The 17,590-nt window shown below is 35.0% G+C and overlaps 1 protein-coding gene across 3 annotated transcripts in view; it reads right to left on the bottom strand.

Annotated features, from left to right (window-relative positions):
• Positions 1-17,590, bottom strand: part of P4HA1 (prolyl 4-hydroxylase subunit alpha 1) — a 105,469-nt gene that overhangs the window by 36,997 nt on the left and 50,882 nt on the right. For 2 of the 3 annotated variants that reach the window (XM_032423557.1, XM_032423555.1), the window contains exons 6-9: positions 8,067-8,306; positions 5,071-5,267; positions 2,449-2,625; positions 300-370 (exon numbers count right to left, since the gene is read on the bottom strand). In XM_032423557.1, the coding sequence (XP_032279448.1) occupies positions 300-370; positions 2,449-2,625; positions 5,071-5,267; positions 8,067-8,306 (685 nt within the window). The remainder of the gene's footprint in view (positions 1-299; positions 371-2,448; positions 2,626-5,070; positions 5,268-8,066; positions 8,307-17,590) is intronic. The other variant, XM_032423556.1, reaches the window with a different exon arrangement.

Consider the following 17,590-nt stretch of genomic DNA (forward strand, 5'->3'; position numbering starts at 1 on the left):
AGAAAAAGGAAAAAGAAAACAAGTATCAAGCCATTTCCTGGAGATTTGATTCCTGACCTGAAGAGAAATGCAAAGCGTATTAATTCCCTAAAAACAACAGACCAATTAAAGATTAAAAAAAGAACTTCTAGTTAAAGGGAAAGACCTGTGAAACACAAAGCAGTTTATCCATGCGTATATAAATAGGCAGTGACTTGAGCTGGAGACTGAAAATGACCTACTTCCCTTAAATGAATATTCCTGTAGGATGTATAAAACACTCATTAGAGGGCAAAATATGCAACATACACATCTCTTACCTTTTGCTAATTCTGTAATGTACCGTCTCCAAGTCTCCTGTTATTGGGTTTGAAATGGTGGCTCGCCTCAGCTGTGAAGCCAACCATCAAAATAGTTGCATTACAAAACAAAAAAAAATGAATCACATTTATCCAACCAGTCAGAATTCTGGGATTTTTACAAAGGAGGATGAAAAGAGAAAAGAACTCCATAAGACTTCCAGTCACCCTGTGTTGAGCCTTGAGAGACAGTTGGCTTTTAAGCTTTTTTGTTGTTGTTGTTATTTTTTATATTTTGTTTTTGCTTTGCATGAATGGAGGGTACACAAAAGAGATTAGAAATTAAATTTCTTTCAGTCGTTGGAGGAGACTGTGAGGAAAGAAATTTCTAAAATTTGAAGTCTAATTTATAGTTATAAGAATGGCTATTTGTAGTTAATGATCCGTTTCAAACTTTTGATGTTAATTTTTTTTTAGTGATGGAACTGTTTACAAAGGTTAATGCTGTCCAAAATTTCTTTCAGGGTCCGTCTTTACTTCTTTCAACATATCTGTTCATGTATTTCACATATACAGTGAAATAATCTTGGATTCAGCAGAAAGGCAGATGAAAAGAACTCATAAATGTACGAAAACAGTAGGAAAGAGAGGACCAGCCAAGATAATGACTTCAAACTAACAAATAAAAATGATTCTGAAATTTGAAAAGAGTATAAAATTTTTATCAGCATTGAATTTTTTGATTAAAATAATCCAACTGAGGCATCCCCTTTGAAGACTGAGGCCTCCAAATCCAGAGATACAAGACTTGACCTCTAAGCTGAAATGAATTCTTAAAAAATATTCCACCAAGGTATTTTGGTTTACTGGGTTTACTGACCACAAAGAATGGACTAAAACAGAAATTGAAAAGATACCAATAGAATATGGTGTGATTTAAGTAGTGCTCTGAAAGATTTATAAGAATTCCCTTGGACAGCACCTATACATATTAGACCAGTCTTTTCCATTTAAAATGTAATCTTTGGTTAAAAAAAAAAAGTACCAATCTGGAATAGTAAAACTTAATAGCAACAAAAATTCTGACCTTAAGTTTGAGTACAGATATCCAGATAATTAAACCTTTATAACAAGGATCAGCAAACTATGGCCCGTGCGCCAAATTCAGCCTGCCACTGGTTTTTGGAAATAAAGTTTTATTGAAATATAGCCATGCTCATTTATATATTTTCTATGGCTGCTTTCACACTACAATGTAGACTTGAGTATTTGTGATAGATGATATAGCCAACAAAGCCTGAAATATGTTTATTATTTGCACCTTTACAGAAAAAATTTGCCAACTCCTGTACAAAGCACAGATAAGCTTAATGTTTAACAATCTCTTTACGAAACTGATGGCAGTTTGTATTACTATCAATGAGATCAAATAGGTTTTAAGAACAAGCTGATGGGAAAAAAGGCAAGAGCATAAAGGGCAGTCTTTCTCAAATTCTCATAGAAGAAGAATTTCTATGCTAAACACTAAGTTTATGGGATTGTGTTCACATTAAATTATTTTCCTTAATGAATCACTAAATTCTACCTCTGAAACTAATAATACACTATATGTTAATTAAAATGAATTGAAATAAAAAAATTTTTTTAAAAAATTGTTTTCCTTAAGATAAATGATAGGAGTTAAAGTCAGAAAACTATGATGTCCTTATTTCAAATTAGCATGATGCTTGTGCAATTATATCTTTCCAGTAATAATGTGCCCAAAGAGGAATAAAAATACTTCAAGTATTCTTTCAGATAAAAATATTGAAGATATGAGAAAGTTGGTCTTTGATTAGCCTATGAGACTAAAGGGTTTGAAAATACATACAAAATTTTTTCAGGAAGATGCTGAAACATCTGTGAATAAAATCAGTGTGAATAAAAAAATCTCATCTATGATTTTCATAATTTAGTGTTTAAAACCCAGTTGCAGGGTATGCTATTTGTGTTAATAACAAACTGAGGAAAAACTAGTATAAACAGAGCTTATTAACAACTCCATTATGTTGTGACAGCAATATCTAAAACTATCTGTGGGGTTACTGCCATATCAATTGTCATTTTTGTAATCTTGCAAAGGCAAAACTAATACACAGGTAGAGTAAATTGAGAGAAAAAAATTATTTACCCTTGGTTTTGCTAGATCTTTGACAATTTCAATTTCTGCATCAGAAATAATATCATGGAAGCGAATAATACGAGGCTTGTCCCACTCATCCTCCTGTTTGGCTGGAGCCAGAATGAATTTAGGATTCCGGTTTCCATCATGGTAACGGCAAAAGAGTTTTTTCTGTCTCCGAGGAGTCTAAACATAAAGTTAAGAAAATGATAAACATATTAGAGTAATAATAGTTTTAATGCTTGCTCCTATGCAAAAAAGAAACAATAATCAGGCTTGCGAATACATAGAGCATTGATGGAAGAATATACAAAAGATAATACTCTGCAAGTATTTTGCATCAAATACGACATTCAGGATTTAAAAGTTTTATTAATGATTATTTTCTGGGAGAGATGCTAGGCCTTAAATAAGAAAAAAGACAGGGTTTCACTTTTAACCCATGTCTCATCAAAATAAAGTTCAGGTATCTAAATATAAAGAATAATTAAATATTTATGAAAATATGAAATGAATGACCTGCATTGCTCCAAACTTCACAAAGTAACTGGGAAGCACCCAGAGAAAAAGTTTTTAAAAGGAAAAATAAAACAAAACCTCACCAGGTTTTCCTAAATACCTCCCAGTTAGATGCTTGCAGCATAAATAAACAAATTTAGTTAGTTTTAAAAAGCAAAGATGAAAATGAGTAATTCTGAAAAAGAGAAAATAAGTTATTAAAGGCAGGTGCTTTTATTGATGACTATTAAAAATAGAGTGATCGACAAAACAAATAAATGTTCCTTTCAATCTATATTAACTAAATTATCTATTGCTGATTCTTCTCTTGATTAAACAAGTATATCATATATGAAATAGAAATAATATTAGTTTTTGTTTGTTTTTGTTTTTTTAAAAGATTTTATTTATTTGACAGAGTGAGTGAGAGAGCACAAGCAGGGAGAGCGGCAAAGGGAGAGGGAGAAGCAGGCTCCATCCCAGGACCCTGGGATCATGACCTGAGCTGAAGGCAGATGCTTAACCGACTGAGCCACCCAAGTGCCCCTAGTTTTTGTTTTAATTATTAGCTAACATCCTAAGACAAATAATGATGCATGTTTATTCTCCATGTACTTTATTTACCTAGAGTCAAATCTAAAGATTTATTTATTATAAGTCTTTGATACAGTGATGAGGTGAATTTAACTATTCTGAGAGTAAAGATGATCCTTGATTTTGGGCAGAGTTGACATGTATGTGTCACATCAACACACTGGTAAATTAAGCAGACTTCTGTTTTATACCTATGGCTCTATTTTGATTTCTTCTTTAAGATTTATTAAAGGAAATAAAATAATATCTGCTTACTACTAGAAATTTGAACACTAACTAGATGTATAATATTATGGAACTATTGTGCACCTTTTGAGGTGTAACAATAGTTTTTTGGTTATTTTTTGAGTATCTTCAACAGATGTGTAATAAAATATTTAGGTGTGAAATTAAAAAAAAAGTTTCGTGAGTCTCTCAGACTGTTATTATCCTTTTATTTACTCATTAGCACCCAAAGCAAAAGTAAGCATGTTCTTCCAGGAGTCCATAAACTTAGCTCTCAAAAGTGTCAACATAGATATGATCTACGCATTTGCTGTTAGAGATTAAGCTGTCAACAGTAAGTCCTCAAATATCAAAAAGTCACCAATATCAAAATGTACAGCCCAGCTTGACTTTATTAGTAGCAGAGAAAAACTTAACACACTATTCAAATGTTTACACTTAAAAGTACTTACTTCAAAAATTCACTAATTCCTTCTACATATGCCTGCATTCAACTGAAAACTAGTACCACATGATATTCCTTAAAAACGGATTCCATGCTTTATCAAATAAAGCAATGTATAGCATATCCATATTGTACATTATCATAAAAAGGCTCTGAAAAGCCCTGAGGCCGAACAAAAACCTATGTTCCCCAGACTTGAACTTTTTTGTTTGTGGTCTTTTATCTATTAACACCCTGAAACACTAGTACTCTGAGTTATAAATACATAAATACAGATACACAATAAAGAAAAGGATATTTATAGGCACATTTAAGTATTAAAAAAAATAAATGTTAAAGCCAAAATCTGCAGAAACTCTTTCGGCATTTTAAGTATGTCTTAAATAGACTAACACATTTCACTAAGCAATCCTGTCAAGGTCAACTAGGAGTAAAACCACAAAAGATTATTGTATAGATGAGTTCTTTGTTTTACAGGATGGGTTAAGCTGGTATATTATTTCCGCTTAAGACTGTGGAAATATCTTTTGCATTAAAATATAAGAAAAAATCTTATCACTTCCCTTAAACTATCTGATCCTTCATCTTATAAAAATAAGCCTCTTTTGGCCTATGCAAAGAGTTATATTACCAAAAATACACAAAATGGCATAATGATTCAACAGCTTTATTCTAAAGCTATTTTACTAATCGTTGGAGCACATTGTGACACCCACAATAAGTTGATGTGGCATACTGTAATACTTTAACAGTTAATTCTAATTTTTATGACATAGGCTTAAATATAAAAGAACTCTGATTCTCTCCAGAACTATGTACAAACACACACACACATTCATACACACACACAATTGACTTTTCCACTTTACCATTTTGATACCCTCCCCACGGCACAGCATTTCGTACTTCTGTCTCTCTGGCAGGTAATCCACAGCAGCCCCTTTTTTCTTCAGTGTGGTTTTCTGATCAGATTGGTCATCTGAAGCGGACTTATTGACATCTTTTTCTTTAGCCATTATATATTCAAAATATTTTAAGTTACCATTAGCTCTCTGGTGTTCAGGATCTATTGGATAAGGAAGAAAGCATGACCATGGTTAAGTTTACAGTCATTCAAGCATCTGAATATAGTAATATAAAAATAGAGGACCATATAATTTACCTTCCAAACCAGGATACTTATGAGAGTGAAAGGAGGCACTAATAAAAATTATTATACCAGGGGTGCCTGGGTAGCTCAGTCAGTTAAGCGACCAACTCTTGGTTTCAGTTCAGGTTTGATCTGGGGCTGTGCGATGAGCCCTGCTTCCAGCTCCACACTCAGCACAGAGTCTGCTTGAGATTCTTTCTACTGCCACCCCCACCCTGCTCACGCATACTCTCTCTCTCAAACTAAATAAAATCTTTTTTAAAAATTATTGTACCAAAATAATAGGTATAAAGTAAATCACATAGAGTCACCCTATATAAAAAGGGTTCTGGAGAAGGAATCAGCCATTTATTTCAAAGTAGCAAATATTCTACTTTGAGAAATTATTAATCAGCCAAATGAATTATGATCAATTTGAAGCCAAATGAATTCTAGGGGCGCCTGGATGGCTCAGTCCATTAAGTGTCTGCCTTCGGCTCAGGTTATGATCCCAGCATCCTGGGATCGAGCCCCACATCAGGCTCCATGCTCGGCAGGGAGCCTGCTTCTCCTTTTCCCTCTGCCTGCCTACTTGTGATCTCTCTCTCACTCTGTCAAATAAATAAAATCTTTTTAAAAAATGAATTCTAAAATATTACTCATTCTACTTATTTTAAGCAATGTTAAGGATTTTTCTGAAACTGAAATGTAATCATCATGGGGAAGACAGTGTATGCAGTTCAAAAGCAACGTTCACCACAGATACATTATAAATGCAGAACATAGCCTACTTCCGAGGGTTGAGAGAATTTCAGTCCCAAAATTCTACGTGAGATGGAAAAAGAGAAACTAAAGTTATAATTTTCAAATAAGCCAGAATCCACTAACTGCCTCTGAATTGCTAGTCATCATTTTAAGCTATCTTTTAGTAGGGGAGAAGAGGACTACTCCACCCATCCGGGAGAAAGAAAAAAAAAATCCAAACCACCACACACACACACACACACACACACACAAATAATAAAGACAGAACAATATATAGAAACTTCACTTGTGATATTAACTGAAGTGATTAGGAAATCTAGCCTTAGATCTGTAAATCTGTCTTTGAGAAACTGCTCACAATATATGTTGTAATATACAATATGATCTTAATTTTGTAAAAGAAAGGGGAAAGTGTATATGTGCAGGGAAGGGAGTATATACTACAAGGAAACAAAATTTGTGGGTATTGTCCAGTGATTGGCTTATGGATGACGCTTCCATATCTTTTTCTATTTTTAAAAATTTCCTATAATGACTCTAAGTCAGGAGGAAAAAAATCACTACAAAATACTGAAAAAAGGGGTACTTGAACTAATATCTCAATTTATTAATTCACTCAACCAAGAAATAACCTGTCAGAAGTTCATTTTCAGATGACCAATCTTTTTAAACTATTTGACTCTTCTAACATATACATATTAACCTGTTCAGAAAAATATTAATTTTTAAAAAGTTTTAAAGCTTCATTATATACCAAAGGCCACCTGAACAAATTAACATACAGCTCTACCTCCAGAGATTCTGATTTAGTAGGTCTGGGGTGGAGATCAAGGAATTTTTCATTTCTAATATGTATCCAAGTAATTTTGATGCACATGGTTTCTGGATCATACTTAGAGAAACAAGTCCAAAATACTAGTGATCAAATCCTCATAGGATATCACATTATCTAACATTTGAATATGACAAATATATTTTGTCTATTTATTTCAAATCACTATTTTTAAATATGAAATGCAATAAAACATAAACATTCTTCAAAGGAAACTGGTTAATATTTAATATGACAACATGGTAAATAAACATTTTTGACAGAGCTAGTTAGGTTAGATGCAATTTTAAAGTTCCCGAAGAGTAAACAGCAGAGAATCACAGCCACTGTTGCAGTACCATTAGCTGAGAAAAATGAGTTGCCATTTATTCAGTGGATAGAGGATAAAATTTGTCTAACAGATAGACTCTTGACTTGTAACAAATAAAAAGTACAAAATGGATATTACTCAGCCATAAAAAAGAATGAAATCTTTGCAATGACATATACGGAACTAGAGAGTATAATGCTAAGCAAAGCAAGTCAGTCAGAGAAAGAAAATTCCATATGATTTCACTCCTATGTGGAATTTAAGAAACAAAACAAATGAACATAAAAGGAGAAAAAAGAGGCAAACCAAGAAACAGACTCTTAACTACAGAGAACAAACCGATGGTTGCTGAAGGGGAGGTGGGTGGAGGATGGGTTAGACAGGTGATGGGTATTGAGGAAGGCAGCTGTGGTGAGCACCAAGTGTTGTATGTAGGTGATGAATCACTAAATTCTATATCTGAAACTAATATTGCACTGTGTGTTAACTGGAATTTAAATAAAGACTTGAAAAAGAAAAAAAATGTACCAAAGCTATATGATGAATTATATATCAGAATTACAATTATTGGAATTATATATATTTATTATTACATATATAAGACAAGATATATAGTCATATATCAGAATTTTATATATATATTTATCTTACGATACAGCTTAGCACTTTTATATATCATGGTTATCATGAGATATATATATAAATATATATCAAATATACATACATATACACATTACACACACACACACATATATATATACATATATATATATACATATATATATATGTATATATATATAAAACCTTGAATTAGGCCAAATTAACATACCTAGTTCAAGAAGCTTCTTTGTGAGCAAAAGTGCCTTATCCAGGTCTCCCTGCTGGTATACCGCATAGCTCAAATAATCTAGAACAGAGACTTTATCAATGGTAGAAACCTCGCCTTCATCCAGCTGCCTTAGTGCTTGTTCCATCCACAGTTCTGTATGATAATAATCGGCTTCTGTATAGGCCACTTTGCCCAACTCAAAACAGTCTTCAACTGTTAGAAAAGATTTGTGTTTTACTCCTGTGGAAAGAAAATAAAGAGAACTTTAGAAATATTTATTTAGGACTACACAGCTTTCAAAGTGCTATCTCACTTTCATTTGAACTTTATAACAGCCTTCTGAACAAGAATCATCCTAAATTTATGAACAAAGGAACAATCTACAAGGTAATGAAACATGGTAAGAATCATACTAATAGGGGTCGTGGACCTAGAAAACCCAAGACTTCAATGATCAGTCATCATACCAAAATGAAACATCAATTAAGTTGAAGCATGCAATTTTCTAGCACAGCAGGAATCACCATAGGACAAATATCTTACTCCTAACCAATAATCTGGGCAAAAAATGAATGGACAGGAAGAAAGGCAGACCTGTAAATTGATTCCTTCCCTTTCCCCTTCCCTCCAACAGCATTAATAATATGTAATTTACATACCATAAAGTTCACCCATTTAAAGAATACAATAGTTTACAGTATATTCAGAGTTATGCAACCAACATCGCAATCTAATTTTAGAACATTTTCATCACCCCAAAAAGAAACCCTGTAGCCATTAGCAGTCACTACCCATTATCTCCCCCTCTCTGCCCCAGCCTTAGACAACCACTCATTGCCTATTCTGGTTATTTCATATAAGCAGAATCATGTAAAATAGGGTCTTTTGTGACTGCTTCTTTCAACTCAGTATAATGTTTTCAAGGTTCATTCATGTTGTAGCATCTTTTTTATTGCTAAGTAACAGTCCACTGTATGGAGAGACTATACTTCAACAGTTGATGGGACATTTGAGTTATTTCTAATTTTTTGGCTTTTATGAATAATGCTACTATGTACATTCATGTATAAGTTTTCTGAGTGGACATTTGTTTACATTACTCATAGATAGTAGTGGAATTGCTGGGTCCCATGGCAACTGCTTAAATATTTTCAGGAATTGCCAAACTGTTCTCCAAGGTACCCACACCATTTTACAATCCCACCAGCCATGTATGAAGGTTCTAATTTCTCCACATCCTCACTAATACTTTTTGTCCATTTGTTTATATTATAGCCATTCTATTGGGTAGAAAGTAGTATTTCATTATGATGATGATGATGATGAGCATCTTTTCATGTGCTTATTGTCCATTTGTGTATCATCTCTGGGAAAATGTCTACTCAAATCCTTTGCCCATTTAAAAATTTGATTCTTTTTATTATTTTTAGAGTTGTTTACATATTCTGGATACAAGTCTCTGATCAGAAATATGATTTTCACATATTCTCTCCCACTGTATGGGTTGTTTTTTCACTTTATCAACGGTGTACTTTAAAGTACAGAAGCTTTAATTTTGGTGAAGTCTAACTTAATTAATCCTTAGTTAGTTAGGCTTTTGGTGTTGCTATGTCAACTGGTTTGTGAAGTAAAACTTCTGTCTTAAGAAAAGGAGATGGGGCACCTGGCTGGCTCAGTCAGTAGAGCATGCAACTATTGATCTCAGGGTCAGGAATTCAAGCCCCACGTTGGGTGTGGAGCCTACTTTAAAAAAAAAAAAACTAGTTAAAAAAGGATATTTGACAGTTCATATAAAATAAAAAAAAATGAAAAAGTGGAAAAATAGCCTCACTAATCATTAAAGAAATATGAAATTAAAACAACCCTGAAGAAAAATATTTTTAAACAACAGCCTACATTTATTGAGGCCTTACTATGTGCCAGGCATTTGTCACTCATTTAATTCTCAAAGCAATCCAGATGAGGAATTAAGGCAGAGAGAGGTTAACTATTGTGCTAAAGGTCACACAGCAAAGAGTCAGAATTGGAATCTGCACACTATTACTCCAGAAGTCTGTGTCATATTATACCATAAAATGGCAAAATTTAATAGGGGAGTCGTAAACTGGTAACTTTACTCTTAAGACATCTGGTAATATGAAACTAGAGTAATAATTTTATGTCTATGAATTGATACTATTTTTCAATTATTTTCTTGAGTTTAGCACTAGGGGTTGGGGAAGAAACACCTTGTTTAAACAAGTTTTGTAGCTGAACCAAATATTACAGCTAAAAGCTATAATAAACTAAAAGCAAGGAAATGTATAGGCCAATATGTCAAAGAAAGATAATTTTTTTAAGATTTTTATTTATTTGAGAGAGAGAACACGAGTGGAGGGGAGGGGCAGAGGGAGAGGGAGAAGCAGACTCCCCACTGAGAAGGGAGCCCAACGACAACACGGGGCTCAATCCCAGGACCCTGAGATCACGACCTGAGCCAAAGGCAGACGCTTAACCGACTAAGCCACCCAGGCACCCAAGAAAGATTATTTCAAATGCCATATAGGAAAGCCAGAAAGATCTAGACAGAAATATGTGAAAATGTTAAATTGAGGGCACCTGAGAAACAAACTGAGGGTTTTAGAGGGGAGGGGGGTGGGAGGATGGGTTAGCCCGGTGATGGGTATTAAGGAGGGCACATATTGAATGGAGCACTGGGTGTAATACACAAACAGTGAAATCAGGGAATACTACATCAAAAACTAATGATGTAATGTATGGTGACTAACATAATAAAATAAAATTAAAAAAAAAGATATTTAGAAACCAAAACAATATAAAATTTTAAATAGGAGAAAGATAGGATAGGAATTAAAAACTAAGCCTGTGATAAATTTGCTTTCAGTGAAAAAGACACAGACTGAGAAAAGGGAGGACCAAAGAGCAGAAAAAAAAGGAGGCAGGGGAGAGATTTTTCCAAGTTTTGACATCAACGGGCAAACAGTAACTGTTCGACTCATGGTGGTTTAACGTGAATGTCAAAATATCTTGTCTCCTACCCCAACTTCTCTGACCTAAATAAATGGAGAGATAGAACATGTTCATGGATTAGAAAAAGTCTATATTGTTAAAATGACAATGCTGCCCTAATTCTTTGCAAGATTCAACCCAACCCCAATCAAAATTCCTACAGGCATTTTTTTTCATTTTTTTTTGGAAACTGACAAGCTGATTCTGAGATTTATATGGAAATATAGACTAGTCAAAGCAATTTTACCAAAGAACATAGCTGGAGGACTTTTTCTGCCTGATTTCAATACTTACTATAGAGCTATAGTTCAGGAGCCCCTGGGTGGCTCAGTGGTTGAGTGTCTGCCTTTAGCTCAGGTTATGATACCAGGGTCCTGGTACTGGGCCCTGCATTGGGCTCCCTGTTCAGCGGAAAGTCTACTTGTCCCTCTCTCCCTCTGCCCCTCCCCCCACTCGGGCTTGCTCTCTCTCAAATAAATAAATATTTTTTTAAAAAAGCTGTAGTTCAGACTGCTTGATATTATTTACAGGTAGACATATAAATCAATGGAATAGAATTGAGTCAAGAAATAGACCAAGTGATTTTTAACAGATGTCAAGGCAATTCAATGGAGAAAGGAAAGTCTTTTAAATGTTGCTCAACAAATTAAGAATTCATATTAAAAGAAAATAAACATCAATCTTTACTGCCTACCACATACAAAGTCAACTCAAAATGTATCCTATAGCTTAATGTGAAATCTCAAACTATCAAACTTCTACATAAAAAAAACATAAGAAAAATATTTTAGACCTGAGCGGAGACGAAGATTTCTTATATTTGACACCAACAACACTATCAATAAGTGAAAAAAATATTGGGCTGCCTGAGTGGCTCAGTCAGTTAAGTGTCTGACTTTTGATTTCAGCTCAGGTCATGATCTCAGGGTTGTGAGATCAAGCCCCATGTTGGGCTCTGCACTGAGCGTGAAGCCTGCTTAAGATTCTCTCTCTCCCTCTCCTTCTGCCCCTCCCCCACCTCTCTCTAAAAAATAAAATATTGATAATTAAACTTTATCAAAGTTTAAAACTTCTGCTCTCTGAAAGGCACTTTTTATATGAAAATAAAAAGACAAGAGACTGGTTAAAAATATTCACAACACATTTATCTGATAAAGAACTTATATCCAAAATATATAGAGAACTCCTAGACTCTTCACTAAAGAATAGATATGACTAGCCAATAAACACAGGGAAAGATGTTCAACATCGTTAGTCATCAGTTGTAACATATATATAACAATGTAAATTAAACAATGAGATACCACTATGTATCCATTACACTGGCTAAGATTAAAAAGACTGAATATACCAAGTGTTTGAAGAATGTAGAAGAAATCATACTGATGAAAGGAATGTAAAATGGTACAAAAAATTAGGCAGTTTCTTAAAAGCTAAATATATGTCTACCATACAACCCAGCCATTTCACTCCTAGATATTTAACCAAAACAAACAAACAAAAACAACAATAATAAAAAGAGGACAATCCCTTAAAACTGGAGAAAAAATGCTGGAATGAATAAACCCAACTATACAACATTGAGGGCATAAACACACAAAGAAATGAATTACTTCAGGTGTTTTTCAAACAATATTTTAACCAATCATATCCAATCTAACGTATATTCTAAGGATAAAAAGTACAAAGAAACAAACTGCATTCAACAACCTTAATGTTGTTAATAATATAAGTACTGTTATTCTGAAATTATTTTAGGCCTATTACAGGATAATACAAAAATCTAATTATGTTTAATGTCATTGGAAGCAAGAGTTTCAACAAAAGAGAGATATAAGTATATAAACCCTATAATCTTACATTTGAATTGGAATTAACATGAACTCACATATTTCCTATCTCTGTTCATTGAAAACACCTAGAATCAATGACAAACTTAATAGCAATAGACATCCCTAGAACCCAGCTACACTCCACTCTCTAAATGTCATTCCCCATTAAAAAGAATTAAGGTTCACTATAGCAAGGCCTGATTCTTCCTGCTTTGGGGTAGAAATTCATAAGATAAGCTTGGAAAAAACTGCCAAAAATTAAATTTCCTTAACAGCAAAGAATAATAGGATCATTTCAAAAGGACAAATTAGCCGATCTAAAGAGGATCCCACTAGCCTCAAATAGGATAACGGGGCATCAAATGAATAATTAATAATAATGGATTGAAATATAAAAATATATAAAAAATCCATGAGTTTATAATGATACTTCAGATAAAAATCACTGGTCACTACCAGAAGTTATTATGACATCAACTCATTACTCCGAAAATTGATACAAGAAAAACAATCAAGGATATATCTTGCCCTTCATATATAAACTCTAGGTCAGGGTAACAAAATGGTTCTTGAAAGAAAGTTCTTAATGATAGAATTCCAGCTAATAAAAGTAGAAGGAATGATGGGATAAGAAAATCAGCATTTTTCAACCCCTAATGAAATAGTTCTAGGCAAGGATCATCAAAGTCTGCCAAAACAATTAGATGAAACTCATGGAAAACTTCATATGGACTTATCAGTCTCCCACCACCAAAACTACTCATCAATCACTAACACAAAAAGTGTGATGAGATGTTAGGTGTCTGGTCATGCAATTCAACAGAAAGTTCAGAGCGCCACCTATGTAGTTAATTAAAAAACTTAACTAGAATCTAATTGAGACTCAAGCTCTAACCAGTTTGTAGGAAACACAGGAGTTAGAGGAACAAATTAACACAAAAGAAAAAAAAATCGGGCTACTCCAAAATGTACATTCCACAAGACATATAACCAGGTTTTTCCAACTTAATCAACGGAATAGGAGAGGGGAAGAGAGGGGAAGAGAGGATAATAAAATAGATTTAAGAGATAAAAACCAAAATGTACAACTGTAAAAAGATACCTTTGAGATCATTAGAGAAACTGAGTATTGACTGGGTATTAAATTATATTAAGGAAATACTGTCACTTTGTTAGGCTGGATAATAGTAAGTGATTGTTATTTAAAAAAAAAACCTGATCAGTTAAATATGCATATTTAATTATTTATGAATAAAATGACATCATAATCTAGGATTTGCTTTTAAAATAGTCCATTAACGGGCGCCTGGGTGGCTCAGATGGTTAAGTGTCTGCCTTCGGCTCAGGTCATGATCCCGGGGTCCTGGGATCGAGTCCCGCATCGGGCTCCCTGCTCCTTGGGAGCCTGCGTCTTGCTCTGCTTCTCTCTCTGTCTCTCTCTCTCTCTCTCTCTCTGTCTCTCATGGATAAATAAATAAAATCTTTTTTTTTTTTTTTTAAATAAATAAAATCTTTAAAAAAAATAAAAAATAAAAAATAAATAGTCCATTAACAACAACTAAAAGCAGGGGGTAGAAAACAAGAATGGCAAAGTGTTAAAAATTTTGAAGCTGGGTAATGGATACATGGAAGCTCATTATGTCACTACCTTTATTTTTTTGTTTGATATTTTCCATAATAAGAAATTTTATAAACATTAAGAAGGAGAAAGTCACGTCCCATAGGGCTCTTTTTATGCTTTATAAAAGGAAATCACGTAATACCCTTTTTGACACTAACAAAAAAGAAAATGACAAATATGTGAAAAAATAATAAAATTAGATGATAAAAAATAAATACTACTTACCTGACATTTCCCTTTGAACACACAGTTCTAAGAATCAGGAAGGGAAAGATGGTGGTGGGGTAGGTGGACCCTAGGCTTCCTTATCCCATGAATACAACTAGATAACTATCAAATCATCCTAAATACCCCAGAAATCGATCTGAAGACTGACAGATCAAACTCCACAACCAAAGGTATAGAAGAGGCCACATCAAGGGTAGGAAGCAGAGAGGTGGTTTGGGAGAGAAAGGGATCATGGCCACTGCAGTTGGGTGGGAGGAGACAAACTAGCACACAGGGGAGCGCACGGGGAAAAGGAATCCCCGTAACAACTGGCTTGGAAAGTGAGAGGGCCTGAATTAAGTGAGTTCTTGCAACCAGCAGGACTAAAAGCCTATAGAGTTTTAAAGGTCAGTGTGCTTGACTTTGGGAGAGCTCAGAGGACATTAGGACTGCTTTTGGAGAATAGGCAAGGCAAACAGCCTGTGTACATACGGCATTGAAAGAGCAATCTGCAGAACACCTGGGGAACAATGTCAGGTTAGCTGCTCATCTCAGAGCATGTCCCAGAGAAGCAGCATTCTTGGAAAGACCCTTCTGTATACAAAAGAACTAGCAGACACCATTTCCCTCCCATGCCCCTCAGCATAAACACAGAGCCACCTAAAGAATCAGCTCAGTGCCAGTATTTGCTACTTGCTTACACCCCACCCCCACCCCCAGAATCCGGAAGAACCACCCTTCTCAGTCACACTTGCCCCAGTTCCAGAAGACTAGCCCAAACCCCTGCCAACACCACATCTCCCAATCTGGGAGTTTTGCGAGGCCTCGGTTCCAGTGGTGGCGGCAACAGGTCTCATTTCACAAGCAGACCAGAGCACACCTAGTTAAAACTCACCACATTCAGGCCAGGGACTAAACACTGCCCACAACAGGCAAAGAGAGCCTCTGCATATGACTGACCTGAAGAATAAAGTGGCCAGGACACAACAGCTGAGTGCATGTAGCACACATTGGAGACACAACAGGACCCTGGAGCACAGAAGACACAATACTGCAGGGCACTACAGAACCTCTTCTTTATAAAGCCATTAGCCCAAGAACAGGAGATGTAACTGACTTTCCTAACACACAAAAACAAGCACAGAGACTTAGACAAATGAGAAGACAGAGGAATTTGTCCCTAATGAAAGGACAAGACAAAGTCATGGCTGGAGATCTAAGTGAAACAGATAGGAGTAACATGCCTGATAGAGAATTTAATGCAATGATCATAAGGATACTCACTGGACTTGAGAAGACAGTGGAAGACATCAATGAGGCTATTAACATAGAAATAAGGAATAACAACAGTGATAAAGGACTCAATAAATGAAATGAGAAACACACTTAATGCAATCAACAGCAGGCTAGAAGAAACAGAGGAACAAATTAATGACCTAGAAGACAGAGTAATGGAAAGTCATCAAGCTGAACAAAAGAGAAAGAAAAGTTATGCAAACGAGAACAGACTTAGGGAACTCAGTGACTCCATCCAATGTAATAACATTCGTATTATAGGAGTCCCAGAAGAAGAGAGAGAAAAGGGGGCAGAGGATTTATTTGAAGAAATAGTAACTGAAAACTTCCCTAATCTGGGGAAGGAAACAGATATCCAGATCCAGACGATACAGAGAACGCTTAACAAAATCAACAACAGCAGATCCACACCAAGACATACTGTAATTAAAATGACAAAATATAGTGATAAAGAAAAAAGACTAAAAGCAGCAATACCAAAGAAGAGCGTTACATACAAAGGAAACCCCATAAGGCTATGAGCAGATTTTTCAGCAGGAATTTTCCAAACCAGAAAGGAGTGGCATGATATGGGGCGCCTGGGTGGCTCAGTCAGTTAAGCGTCTGTCTTCAGCTCAGGTCATGATCCCAGAGTCCTGGGATCGAGCCCCGCATCAGGCTCTCTGCTCAGCAGGGAGTCTACTTCTCCCTCTGCCTCTGCCCTTCTCCCCGTTTGTGCGCGCGCTCTCACTCTCACTCTCTCTTCCTCTAGTTTGCTCTCTCTCCCAAATAAATAAAATCTTAAAAAAAAAAAAAAAAAAGGAGTGGCATGATATATTCAAAGTGCTGAATGGGAAAAACCTGCAGCCAAGAAGACTATCCAGCAAGGCTATCATTCAGAATAGAAGGAGAGATAAAGAGTTCCCAGACAAACAAAAAATAAAGGAGTTCATGACCACTAAACCAGCCCTGCAAGAAATATTAAAGGGACTCTGAGTGGAAAGGGGAGACTAAAAGGGACAGTATAAAGGTAGGAAACACAAAAGCAGTAAAAATGAATCTTTCTGTAAAAAAATCAGTTAAGGAACTCACAAAATAAAAGCATATAAAACATGATACCATATACCCAGAACATGGGGCGGAGAGGAGTAAAGAAGAGGTTTGAACTTAAATGACCATCAACTTAATAAAGACTGCTATATGCAGAAGAGGTTATATAACAAACCTAATGGTAACCACAAACCAAAAACCACTAATAAATATGCAAAGAATAAAGAGAAAGAAATCCAAATATATCACCAAAGAAAACCAGCAAACCATGAGAGAGAAAGAAAGGATCAGAGAAAATCTTCAGATACAATGACAAAACAGGTAATAAAATGGCAATAAATACATGTCATGGATAATTACTTTGAATGTGGTGGAGAATGAGTTATCTTGTAAATGGATGTCAAAAGAAAGCCGGGGTAGCAATACTTATATTGGATAAACTAGACTTTAAAACAAAGACTGTAGGGACACCTGGGTGGCTCAGTAAGTTAAGAGTCTGCCTTCAGCTCAGGTCATGATCTCAGGGTCCT

This window comes from Phoca vitulina, unplaced genomic scaffold (genome assembly GCF_004348235.1).
Source record: "Phoca vitulina isolate PV1807 unplaced genomic scaffold, GSC_HSeal_1.0 scaffold29, whole genome shotgun sequence".
Classification (NCBI taxonomy): Eukaryota; Metazoa; Chordata; class Mammalia; order Carnivora; family Phocidae; genus Phoca; species Phoca vitulina.